Raw genomic sequence first — 13560 nt, 5'->3', positions numbered from 1 at the left:
TGAGTCACCTGTTGCTAAGGAACTTAATATCTACCCCCCCCTGTGAGTGCCCAAACATGGAGAACACATGGCTACAGCTCGGGCAAATAAGATGAGTTCCTCTAACACGTATCTAATCTTATAAAATGTGCCAATCATTTGCTTTTATGATGAAGTCATTTGAGGTGAGCGGCCGTGGCACAAATGCATGTATTTTGCTTTAACTAAATACTACAGGGGCTTTATTATAATTTATGGTGTTTTCATACACATTTTAGGCTATAATGGTAGACATGTATGATGGCATATGAAGTTTAAAAATACCACAGACTAGGCTTTGTACACCTCTACAGGAATACACGGTGAGTGATCGCTTCATTAGGTCGGCGTAATCAAATCCAAACTGAAACAAATCTCATTTTTATTAAGCTGGCATTGTAGTAATATTAATTAAAACGTATCGGGTGTACTTCATGTGTATGAAGGGCGAAGTGAAGGTTACTGCAAACATACTTGTGTGTTTCCTTTCATAGTTAGTCACCTGACAGTGAGGCTCCCTGTGGCCTTTTTTACCCGAGTGTTATTTAGGTTTGACAGGTTTTCTTTGAAATTTTCTTTCAGTTGAGCCTCAAGGCAAAACTTCATTACATACACCCAAACAAACTACAACTGGTGGTTTTGTTAACGTTCAAATTCACAATTGAAAGTGAAACAAACGTGTCATAATGCCGCTTTTAAACTCAAATCTTGGACATGCCAGTGAACGCAGCAGCAGAGACGGACGTTTCCTCGTTTCAGGAGCAGCAGCGTGAGAGAACGAAGCGTTTTCTTTGTGTCGTAAAAGACAAAAGCAGGTGCAGCACAGTGTTGGGGGGGGGGGGGGGCAGTGGGCGGGGCTCTGGGGAAGTTGTCACGCACAATTCACAATGATTGGTTTGGAGTTGAATGTGGGCGTGGCTTGAACCACCGGCATATACATTCTCCCCAGACGCTTCACCACAGCGGTTAAAGCAGCGAGCAGCTTGAGCTGAAAAAGCGGTAAGAGCGTGTGTGTGGATGTCATCAGGTTTCCGAAGCAGAAATCGGAGCTAAAAAAAATCAAAAGACAGGAGAAGAAGAAACTCCAGCATAGTGAGCCGCATCGTGAGTTTAGCGCCGCCGATGCCGGGACGTTAAAGCGTGTTTTCCATCTCCACTCTGTTACTGGTTCTCTCTCTACCGGCTCACCAATGCTTCTGCATCAGTACATGAACGGAGCCCTGGACGTCATGCATCCCGCTCCGCTCCAGAAGGACACCACGTTCACCAAGATCTTTGTCGGTGGGCTTCCTTACCACACAAACGATGCTTCACTGAGAAAATACTTCGAGGCCTTTGGGGACATAGACGAGGCGGTAGTGATCACGGACAGACAGACCGGCAAATCCAGAGGATACGGCTTTGTAAGTAAAACACACGCCGAGGAGCAAACTTACAACGCTATCAGATCACACACACACTGCTACTGTTAATCACCCTGTCTGCCTCTTGCCTATACACCCAAGGTGTGTGTACATATAAACACTGCTTACATCTTCACTCTGTGACCGTTAAAGTTAATTCTCCACTTGGGTTTAAACATCTTTGTGCCTTGCTTGTAACTTTATCTAAATGATGATGAAGGATCACAGGAGTTGATTGCCACCTAAGAGGATTATATTTTAACATATGTCTGGTGCCCCCCCTAACACCCCCTCCCCCCCAGCGAAGCCCCCACAGGCACCCCTGATCAGGCTTAGTGTGTGTGTGTGTGTGCGTGTGTGCGTGTGCGTGTGCGTGTGTGTGTGTGTGTGTGTGTGTGTGTGTGTGTGTGTGTGTGTGTGTGTGTGTGTGTGTGTGTGTCAGTCTTCTTGCTTGCTTTATATGGTTGTTTTAGAGTGGTGGGGAGGTTGACCTTGCACACATGCCCTCCATTGTCAAGATCCAGATCATTCCACCATAGCACATGATTTGCACCAAATCTTGGCTGCTGAGTGAGACATTCCAACAGAGAGAAGTGACTCTCTGTTTATAATGTTTATAAGTTATATCCACGATTGTCCTGGAGATGTTGTTGTCTGAAATTAAAAGCTGTAACATGCTTCACCGTCTGAGCTCACGGGAAAGCCGGTCGATTATTGTTACGTTCTAATTGTTACTAGATCGTCGGGCACAGTTTACTTTTCAATCAGATTGTTGAAAGATTTTTGAAGGAGCCACTCGAGGTCTGATGAAGCTCTCACTGGATGGGCGACTCATCCTCATCCAAGCAGATAAAGTGAGCCCTTCTCTCTCCAACACAAAGAACAGAAGCAGGATGAGAAATGCAAATATTTACCAGAACCTTTTTTTTTTTGAAAGACCCATCAGCTCCTAATGTACCGGCCAAGCCAAAGAAGGAGTGGAAAAATTGTTATGTGTGCATGTTTACATCCAAAGGCTCAATTGTAAAAAGACAATCAAGCTGATGTTTACACAACTCCACAGAAAATAGTCCGGTGAATCTGGTTGTCAGACAGTTGCATATTGCGTCTTGTGTTTCAGGTTAAACAGGCTCAGGGGGATGTGGGTGCTGCCTTGGGCCCTGAGACAAGTCGTAAATGCCCACAGTGAACAGCACTGTGCACTCTGTAGGGCCGGGACACATTTTACTTGCTTACCGACGGGACAACCTGCTAATCCTGTTGCTGAGCGTTCCATAGGGTGGAGGTAGCTGGCAGAGCAGGAGGGAGGTGCCCCGCAGCCCAGCTCACCTTCTTCTAAACACACTTCAGAGGTGGATTAGTAGAACCCCCCCTACAGCAGGTTTTGCTCAGTGTAAACACAGCCCTGCTCCTTCCTGTGTGTTCACAACATTGGACTTTGTTCAGGGGCCTTCCCCTTATTAAAGCATGTACAGTTATTTAAAAAAAAGACGTTGACATCAACAAGTCCAAAGCAAATGGAGTCTTCAGTCTGTGTGCTGAAGGTGACTGAAGAATCTTAGTTGGCAGAATGAGGCAATCAAAACAGAAGGTTTGTGAGAGAGGGGGGGTTGACTAATGACAATCTTCTTAATATCTGCACCCTAATTAGATAAGCTGCTGGTTATTCCTCTCGGGTCCGTATTTCAGTCAGTCTGCCCGGGTCTCAGTGACTGTCAAGTGTCCGGCTGCTGCTGCGGCTGCTGCTGCTGCTGTTGTGGGCAGTTTTGCGAAGGCTTATCATTGTGCTTTGTCTCCAGTTTCCCCTTCCTCTTCAGAGAAAAGGAATCTCAGCAGTGCCAGCGACGGCCTGCATGGGGATTTAATATTGACAACAAACCAAACAGAGCCTAGATTTTCTTCAGGTGTAAAATAGTTCTGTTTTTCCTGCTTCATGTCTCGTCTACCATCTCTGCGTGTTCCCAGGTAACGATGACGGACCGAGGGGCCGCAGAGAGAGCCTGCAAGGACCCCAACCCCATCATCGACGGGAGGAAAGCCAACGTCAACCTGGCCTACCTGGGTGCTAAGCCCCGCAGCATACAGACAGGTGAGCACAGCGTTGGATAGCAGTGCGAGAAATGAGATGGCTCTGAAAAATGTTGACTTCATCCCAAACGCATGCACCACTCTAACTGCAGTTTGGAATTGTTTGCCATTTGCGTATATTCAGTCTGAAACAGGCTCTGCCTCTGTCTCTCTCCATTGCCCTCTGTGCATTGTTCTCCGGTCCTCCTCTGTAAATGCAAATGTGTGTCTGACAGCCGGCCTCCTGTCTTCCAGGCATATCCATCGGAGTGCAGCCCATTCATCCAGCGCTCATCCAGAGGCAGTATGGGTAAGTGAGCGAGAGTGGGCGCTGCCTTGTTATATTCTCGTGTGTTATACTCGGTGTAAAGCCGCTGGCCTACTATTTCTTTGACAAACATGGCCCCTGGAATGTATCTGTCATTTTCTGTGTCTGCATGCAACTCCACCAGCACTCTTATTAGCATAGCTGAGCTCAGGACGGGGGAATTGTTCACGTGTATGTGGTAATAGCGCCGCGCTCCAGAGGTGAATTTGTGACTCACTTGTTAACTTCAGTCAGGAGCTCCTCCACCCTGATGGAACCTGGCTGAGTAGGTTTGCGTCAGGAAAGGTCTCGATGTAGGACCGGCATCAAGGCGCCACAAGTCCCTTCACTTTGTTGCTGTTGTTGTTGTTTCTCTGCTCCCCCAAAATCTCAATTTGGCGCCATGGCAACGCGAGGTCACGCTGCCCTGATCAGCATGTGCTTATAAGGCCCACTTGCTCTTTAATGGTTCTGATAATTTCTTAATTATGTGACTTGTTCTGTTTTTGTTGTGCGTACTCTTATATGATATCAAGATTGTATCACTGTTGAGTCATGTGTTGTTGTGCGGCGGAGGTTAGCAGAGACCTGTAGAGGTCTTGGTAGACGTGTCTGTGTGCTCTGCTGAGCAGCTTAATGAGCACTGTGACACTCCTGACCCCCTGCAGCCCCCTGACATCCTCACACACTCCAGCTCAGCGCTCACACTAATTCTGAATTCCAGACAAATGCTCCGGGTCTGTCTGCGCAATTTGAAAGACGGAAACCAGTTCAAGAACATAAAATCGCATAATGGCAGAACGAGTTCAGAGGTCAACTCAGGACAGACCCCTGTCCCTTTGTGTCCTTCTTAAGTGAAGGGGGACGCCTCCAGAGTCCTTCATGGATGGCACACAGGCCCTGAGGGTTGGAAACATGGAGCTCTGTGCGTGACAGGTGCTGGCTCTTATTACAGCTTTTTTCTTTTTTTTCTTCTTTTTTTTTTTTTTTTTTAAACACCCCCTTAATCTCCCATGACCACCACCCCAGAGACGGAGAGCGCAGCGCACAGAACACCTGTCTCGCCCGCCTCTGAGGCTCCTCTGTCTCTCCGCTGCTGTGTCAGACGCAGGCCCTCGCTAAGATCCACAACGCACAAGCGGCTGTTTCTTCTCGCCTTCTCCTCCGCAACAATGCGTTGTGAGGATTTCTAATGTTCTAATGTTGCATGTGGTGACGGTGTGCGTGTGTGTGTATGTGTATGCAGATGCTGAGGGTCACGTGTTGTCTTTGTGCACGCAGATTTGTTGGCTTTCAATGTCCTTTTTCTCAGCTTCTTCTGAGAAATGGAAGTGTTTGTTTTAATTGCTCCTGTTCCGCTGCCCTCCCTGCAAGTGTGATAGAGACGTTGAAAACTGACACCTCTGTGAGACTGAGGGGGAGGTGAGGGGGGTGTGGGGGGGTAAAGACGAAACGGAGGGGGGGTGCATGTCTGTGTGGGTGTTTTGTGGCTCTGGTGCTTAATGAGGCAACGTGCTCCCTAGGAAACGCACCTCTACAGGTGTCAAACAAAGCACGCCGCAGTCTCCCTCCTACTCTCAAACCAATATTCACCATCCTTCCACACAAAGGAAAGGAAGGGTAAAAATGGAGTCCTTACAGAGGTGTGTGTGTGTGTGTGTGTGAGCTGTTTTATCTTGGAATGTGACACACTGGGTCACACATCCACTTACAGGAGAAATAAGCAGGTATTTCCTGGTCCAGTGTGTCTGTGTCTTTGCCATCTCACCCAACAAACACTGTGTCAAACGCACACGGACCAGCCATCGGCACAAAACCAGAAGTTGACGCCTTGATCTTTTGGCCATTGCCACATATCTGTCCCATGTCCCTAAATGCACTTGGCACCTGCGCGGATTGTGACTGGGCGTTTGTTTTTAGTTGGGTTTTTTTGCATTCTCTTGGTCGTCTTCCTCGTTCCTCTTTAGTGTCGTTAGGTAGACAGCAGTTTCGCTCTTTAGCCAGACTATCATTTCTTTTTTCTTTTGGTTCTTCAGACATCCTGTTAAATTTTTTGGGAATTACTTTTTTTCCCCTGATTTAAGTTTTTAGGGGCAAATCTGTCAAATCTATGCCGTCCCTGACTCTCCTAGCTGATGAGCTCTACCTCTCTCCACACATTAGATAGAACAGAACAGCGTCTCCCCTCTTACTCCATTTTTACATTGTCTTCATCATTTTCTGACCTCTGAGGGGGTCATCGGATTTTTTAAAAGCTTAGATTAAGGCAAACTGCCCATGGTGACACACTGTGAAGAACACGTATGGGCAGGCTCATTACACATGTAAGTGAATGCGCACATATGCCCCACAGCACTAATGTATGGTCATCTCTGAAAGCTGAATGTGAATGCCTCTTTGTAAGCAGCTCAATAGCACAGTGAGGGTGAAATGTAGATTGTGTTCATGGGTTGAGGGGGGGGGGGCAGTGGGTGGGTGGTTGCCTTCATTTGCTTACTGGTTACATTTGGTGTTCAGGGTGCAGCCACTCGCGCTGTGTTCCCCTCCAGTGAGATTCTCCTACTTCCTTTTTCACTTGGAACTCATTATCATTGACGAAAATGACTTTAATATTCTCCCCCGTGCTTCAAAAACATGTTATATATGTGCGAGTCGGCCTCTCTGTCGTGTGACGTCATCAGTTGTGTTCTTCCCCCCCCCACCCGTAGGTTTGAGGGATGTTTCAAGACTTGATCACTTCCTTGTATTGACTTATGAACTTGATCAGATCCTTGTTGCTGACTGTAATCACTGCTCTTACTCAGTGCTGCCAGCTGACCGGTGCGCCCGCAGAGGAACAGACGGATGAGCCCACACACAGTACAGGAGTAGACCTGAGGAGGGTCTGACTGTATATGTCTGCCCGCCTGCCTGTGCAACCTCTCTAAGGTGGCAGTGATGGCTTGAGAGTGCAGTGCGGTGTGCTGTGATGGAGTGGAGTGCCTTTTATCTTTTCGCTTCTGTGTGTGTGTGTGCGTGATATGAACTGAAGAGGTTTTGCTGATTGCATTGTGACTCTTTCCCTATTATGGCATGGTTTGGGGTTTGCAGTGATAACATGTGCGTGTGTTTTTACATTCCTATCAGTGCATGCTTCAATTTGTTTCTGTGTGGACTTCATGGCTGCCTCTCAATACTCGTCCCGTTTCCTGCCTTATTCTTCCAAAGACGGAAAAAGAAACATTCTTATCTGTGCTGAGATTTGGCCGAGGCTGTAAGTCAAGGTGACGTTGATGCAACCACACAAAGGTGGCTCCTCTCTCCTCAATGCTCCTTTAAACCCCTTCCAAGAGAGCAACTGAGACGGCGGGTCCAGAATCAAGGTAGACCTCCTCTCTGTGGATGGAGAGGCTGTGTGAACACAAAAGGTGGAGAGAGGGAGAGTGAGCTCAATCCCCAGACCCCATAGCTCTAATCAGCTCTATTTCAGCTTGCCCGTGAGACTCGGCTGAGCCCTGGCGCCCGGCCCTGATGAGCTCCCTTGTCACCTCTCGCTCCCCCAGTTAGTGCCGTCATCACCAGCACACTCGCACGCGTACGCGAATGAGTTCATAAACCAAAAGGGGAACTAGGAGTCTACAACTACTCCTCTACGTAGAGATGTACTTCCCCTTGTGTATGTACTGTGTGTGTGTGTGTGTGTGTGTGTGTGTGTGTGTGTGTGTGTGTCTGTCTGTCTGTCTGTGTGTTTGAGTGTTCTTAGTGAATGAAGAGCAGCAGCTGTTAAAACACTCTGCTGGTGCCTGAGCTTGAAAACCTGCCAGCAACGACTGACTCGATCATTCACCCCCACCCCTCCCTGTCTATCTCTGTGGTGGGCAGGGGAGGGGGCCAAACCAACAGGTTTTGTAGGTTTCTCTAACTGACACAGAGGGTTGAGTCACCTTCGCTTGCTAACCTCTTTCAATTTCTCTCTAATGGTGGTAGTCGTTTGAGATCCCTGTAGGGTCAGAACACCTACAGAGAGTTTATGTTCCCAACACGCGAGACAACTGAGAGCAATGTAAACAACAGAGTCCAGACCTCGCCGTGTCTCTGCACCGAGTCTAAACCCCATGTTTGGTCTTTGTCTGTCTGTGTGTGTGTGCAGGTTGGCCCAGCCGTATGTCTACCCGCAAGCCTTTGTGCAACCCAGCCTCGTGCTCCCATCTCAGGTCTCCAGCTCCGTCAGCAGCAGCCCCTACCTGGACTACAGCGCCGCCTACTCCCAGTACGCCCAAGCCGCCTTCGAGCAGCAGTACCCGTACGCCGCCTCACCGGCCAGCTTCCTGGGCTACAGCTACACCACCAGCCCCACGGCCGCCGCCGGCCAGGCCGCCGCCGCCACCGCCCCGGCCACCGTGCACCCCACCCTGCCCTCCGCTGCCGGCCCGGCTGCCGCCTTCCTCCACTATGCGCCGCAGCAGCACGTCCAGCCGGACCGCATGCAGTGAAACGTGGGAGGAAGAGGAGAGGAGGTGGAGGTACGAGTGGAGGAAGAGGAGGTGCTGATAGACTTTTTGGACAGAGTTTGGGTAAATGCCCTGAAGCTTTCAGGAGAAAGGGGGTGGGACTATTGCACTATACCATCAGGATTAACCCTTTCCTTCTCGGTCTAAGGGTTTATGGGTGGGAGGGGTTTCAGGACTGTCAAGGTTCAGGTTGGGAAGCTAAGCTACATAAAGTATGTGGTCGCTTCCAAGGGCTTCCAGAAGCTGACACTTCATTTTTTTATTATTTTTTTTTTATTGTTTATTATTATTATTATTATTATTATTATTATTATTGTATTAATGTCCTTGTCATTTGTTTGTATACCATTTTATTTTTTAAATGTTCCACGCTATGGCTTAGTCAGTAGAAGTCATTTGTTGTCCTTGGTACATATCAATGTTCGTAGAGCTGTCAAGGACGTGTAACAACTTTCTTCCCAATTTCTAAGTATTTCGGGTGGACATGAAGGGCTCTGCTGCTTAAGGACACTGGGAGGGGACAGTCCAAGGCTCCAGCCAGCCTACCAGCATGTTCTGTTCTGGTTCGATCCACAGTAAGGTGGAACAGCGTCCACTGAAAAAGACCTTCCAGCGCTGAGCCCCACACATGGGAATGATTTCAATGACCTGAAATTTCACTTTGCAAACGGACAAAACGGAGATTTTCAGTGAAAAACTGTGGGAGGCTTTTTTGAGACTGTGATGTCAATACTAGACATTTCATTTTTATTCTTTTTAAGTAAAGAGGCCTTAATAAAAATACTTTTTTTTTTTCGGAATTTTCTTTTCCAAGCACCCCCCCTGCTCCACCTCTGCAGTGACTCAGAGAACCTGGTGCAGAGTCTCCAGCTGCTCTGAGCAATTAATCTGGCTCGCTAACATCAGATGGATGTAGATAATCATATGCAGTATGTGGGCATGAGGGGGACAAGGCGTGCTGGTATTGATGTTGGAAGGTAGCTTACACTGAGCTCAAACGGTGTATTTTCTTTATTGTTGTCACTGTTAATCTTTTGATTGTCACAATATTTCTCTCAAGACATTCATGTACAGCATTTTAAAATGTTTCCAGCCGTCGAGTACATTTACAATATTTATATGTAGGTATTTATAGGAGATACTAAGTTAAAACAGCTTTCTTTTGTTCCTCTAGTTAAGTTGTGGCACTGATAAGCTGCAGAGGTTTACCTACACATCCACACCTGTACTTGATTCTGTTTGTCTGTCATCCCGTCACCATGTCAGTGGATTTGCCTGCGTGCACAACGACCACGATAGAAGATCATTTGTAGACTCGGCATCACAAATACTCTAGATTTTTGTCAAATAAAATGTCTTTTACAGTTCCCACAAATAAGCCATACCAAAAAATAAATAAAGATTTGTATTTAGAAATGGTGTATTTCTCACCGGTGTTGTCTTTCAGGACGCTTGTTTCTGAGGTAAAGGAAGGGTCCATGTGGTGTTTGAGGCAGATCCAGGTGGACGTCTAGCACACACACGGGCCATTCACTGACGCCACTAAATGAAAGAGTTCTAAAGGATTTCTGATTAAAACATGACAATTATGGCATTGCTGTACATCAAGAAATAAGTTGGGGAAACAAGCAACTGCAACAATGCCGACTCAGCAGTGTGACTGGGTTTGACATGTTTTCAGCTGTTCCAGATGAGATCATAATCATGTGCATAATTCATATATATATATATTCAAGGTAATGATAGCAGATGTTTTGCTTTATACTAACAGATATTGATGATGTTGGGCCTTGGTGGAGGTATGCACATCTCTGAACGATCTTAGTCTTGAGCTGAAACACCACAATTAAAAGGCACAAAGAGACTTAACCTGTCATGTACAGAGTTCACAACAGAACATTAACAAGAAATCATACTTCAGTGTATGATGTGTGATTGAATGTGGTATTTTTGTGCTATTCACAATGACACAAGGCTGTGGTGAAACTTTGTGGTGACAGGGCTCTGTGTGTGCGCGTGTGTGTGAGAGACTTGCTTGTTATCATGCTTGTTATCTGGGCTATGTGTGCTGTACAGTGTGTCTGCTGTTGGCTCCTGTGCTGAGGCCGAGCAAGAGGGGAGCGAGGGGGCCTCGTCCCTTTATCAAGCCGAAACACCACCACCACCTGCCAGGGGTGCAGAGTGCGTACCTCATCCAACACACACACACGCAGGGAGACACAGAGTTAAAGTGAGTGCAAGCTGTGTATAACGCTACAACACAACACATTTCAAAATAAAATACCCCAAACCTAAGTAACATGAAAATGGTCAGAAATGCTGGCCGATGATCTCCTAGATTCTTAAAGATGTACTTTTCATGTCTGCTTCAGGGTTTCTGATATTAATTAATATGAAAGGTTCGCACCATTTGGGGGTTTCTTCTTTCCCTTTTAAAAGCTAAAAGTTGAAACTACAGAAAGAAACTGAAAGTAATCTGCAGTTTAGATTGTGTTTTGTATTGACGAGAAAAAGAAAAATTACAATAAGCTTGCTGTACTTGAGACACTACCACACACACACACACACACACACACACACACACACACAGACACAGGTTGTTTTTTGACTCTGCCAAACGAGCTCTGCAGGATCCCAGCCTCGTCTCTACACGTTTGTGCTGACATCAGTACTTTTATGAGATGTGTCACCTCTAAAACTACAGTTAGGAAAAACAAAACACCAGCAACATTGAGTGTGTGAACCTAAAGGCTGTTTGCACCTGATGATTCATTCCAGCAATACTCACCTGTAGTGTGTGATTGATCCATGCTGATAGTCATATGTTTTGACTGGAAACCTTTTCAGATGTTTAGTTTTGTCATGAAAACCCTCAGTGCAGGTTAATCACACACACATACACACACGCACATTGAGGTGGTGAATGGTTGCTTCATCTCACTGTACAGGGTTGTTTGTGGGGTCATCTACGTTGGACACATTGACCTCCAATGAAACAAGCGGTGAACGCCTGAGATAATGGACGTTAGAGTGTGGTTAACCAAAGAGGAGTGTTTGTGTTTTAAGATATGGCAGCATGAGTAAACGTGAGGCGTTTATGGCTGAGTCACTGCGTGGAGTTTTATAAACTAAAGAGAATTCATGTGTATGCCTTTGCTGCTGTGTTTACTGGTTGTTTACTTCTGCTCTCTCTCTCTCTCTCGCTCTCTCTCTCTCTCTCTTTTTCGTCTCTCTCTCTTTTTCGTCTCTCTCTCTTAATGTTTCACTATCTCACCCTAATGTTTGCCTTGCAGGCCTGTTTCTCCTCACGTGCCATTGTCGCTCCGCTCTCCTTCCTCCCTCTATCCTTCCTTGTCACTTCCCTCCCTATTCTGTCACAGTCTCCCTCTCTCTTTCCCTCCCTCCCTCTCTCTCTCTCTCTCTCTCTCTCTCTCTCTCTCTCTCTCTCTCAATCTTGCATTCTCCTCGTGAATCACAACAGTGAGGAGGAGAAACAGAGCGCGTGTCAGCTTGATGAACGAGGTCATACAGGCCTAGTGCGCTGTTATGCTGAGTCACCATTGGGCCTCTCTCTCTCTCTCTCTCTCTCTCTCTCCCTCTCCGCCCCTTGCTCTCTCACTCTGCTTCACATGCACTCACAAAGTAGGTTCAGTCAAATCTCACTCCCGACATGCTTCCTTGCCCTGTCATGAAACTCTGACATCATGGGATTCCTCAGAAGTGTCTGAAAGCACTGAGACTGAACTCTCCATCAATGTTTATCACAATAGGTTCAGCAGTAAACAAACACACAAACCCTGATTAATGCAAACATTCCAGACACGAGACATTTATTCTAATGTTTATATGCCTGAACCAATCAATTTACAATCACATCATCAAAGTATGTGTTTCTCTAATTATAACCGTGTCGATTATGATTTACATGACATTTGTTCTTATCACATTATTCTAATCACAAAGGTTTTAAAATGCATGTAAAGGTAGCGGCTGCCTGTCTGCAGAGGTGATGGTGTGTTATCTGAATGGGTTGTTGGTGTGGGATGAAGCATGTGATGGCTGGGTAAATATAGCCTTTGTGTGTCTGGGGCCTATCTGACACACAGCATCGACACTCCCCAGGCCCAAGCGACCGTGTGTGTGGGACTGCACTCCATGGTGCCACACTGATATGTGAGGATCTGGTGAAAGGGTGTAGTTAAAGGTGTAAGGTGCTTAGACGCCATTTAGCAAGGGAGTATTTAAGTGAATGAGCTCTTATATAACTGCTTTATAATTTCCCATTAGAAATTAATGAGCTCATCAAATAGCTTTAATGATTCCTTATGCTGCAGTCCTAATCTCTAAACGTAGGTTATGATGAAGCAAGAGAAGCTGGATGCGTCCTCATAACAGCCTCTGTATTTATCTCACCTCCACATTGTTGTCATCATATTATTTCACTTTTCTTTTCTATTTGTTGTTTTATTCATTACCTCCCACCTCACCCACCAGTGTTGTCCATATAGAACATTTATAACGCCATGGCAACTCCTACATTAAGTATACATATAGGCGCAACAAACACGTAGAAGAGTCCAACATGGAGACCCAGGGCCATTACAAAAGTCTCACTCCTGCTTTCAGAACCACAATCTGCCTGATCACAAATGGAGGCTCATCTTGGTCCTAAAGCACAAACAACTCTTTGGCACAAATGAGTGCAACAGGAAAAGGGGGAGGAGGATGGGGGCGAACACAGACACAGATGTTTTCCCTCCCCGATGAATTTAATCTGACAGGTAATAAAAGTGTCTCGGCTGTCTGTTGTCCCCAGTCAAAGCCGGCAGATGAGTTCCTGCATCAAGGCTGAAAACAAGCTGGATTGTTTCTGATCTGACGGTAAAGCATAGGAGAGTTGTCGGTTGAGATTATGATACAACCGGTGTGTGTGTGTGTGTGTGAGTGTGTGCGCGTGTGCGTGCGCGCGATGTAACGGCCCAGTGTGCGGCTCTCACACCTTTGTCGCTCCCTGTGTGTGTGTCTATGATAATGAGGTCAGCCCAGAGCAGATCGGCCTGAAGGTGAAGAGGGACGAATGAAGCCGTGAGTGAGACATACCTACATGTTATGAGTTCAGGGTAAATATGAGCTGGTTGTGTATTCATACACACACTGTCCACCATCTCCTCCACCTAGTCGATTACATGACCCCCAGTTGTAAATGTCTTGACCTGTGGCCACAGTTTTGGGCACTTGTTTGTTGTTGACCAGTGTGTGTGTGTGTGTGCATGTT

General features: G+C 46.6%; 1 protein-coding gene across 1 annotated transcript; it reads left to right on the top strand.

Annotated features, from left to right (window-relative positions):
- Positions 1 to 981: 981 nt before the first annotated feature.
- On the top strand, positions 982 to 9315 carry LOC143005292 (RNA-binding protein 38-like). Its single transcript, XM_076156602.1, has 4 exons — positions 982 to 1421; positions 3387 to 3510; positions 3744 to 3798; positions 7925 to 9315. The coding sequence occupies exons 1-4, from the start codon at positions 1209 to 1211 to the stop codon at positions 8265 to 8267; spliced, it is 735 nt and encodes a 244-aa protein (XP_076012717.1). The 5' UTR covers positions 982 to 1208; the 3' UTR covers positions 8268 to 9315.
- Positions 9316 to 13560: the final 4245 nt, after the last annotated feature.

This window comes from Genypterus blacodes, unplaced genomic scaffold (genome assembly GCF_046128005.1).
Source record: "Genypterus blacodes isolate CSIRO-AG114 ecotype Tasmania unplaced genomic scaffold, CSIRO-AGI_Gbla_v1 ptg000070l_1, whole genome shotgun sequence".
Classification (NCBI taxonomy): Eukaryota; Metazoa; Chordata; class Actinopteri; order Ophidiiformes; family Ophidiidae; genus Genypterus; species Genypterus blacodes.
Note: the sequence above shows the minus strand (reverse complement) of the source record. Positions and strands in the feature narration are given on the sequence as shown.

Bases quoted from the DNA above. Each gene is read 5' to 3' on its own strand.
- LOC143005292 (XM_076156602.1), top strand. From the start codon at position 1,209: ATGCTTCTGCATCAGTACATGAACGGAGCCCTGGACGTCATGCATCCC. The intron at 1,422-3,386 runs GTAAGTAAAACA...GCGTGTTCCCAG, and splicing joins AATCCAGAGGATACGGCTTT to GTAACGATGACGGACCGAGG. The intron at 3,511-3,743 runs GTGAGCACAGCG...CCTGTCTTCCAG, and splicing joins GCCCCGCAGCATACAGACAG to GCATATCCATCGGAGTGCAG.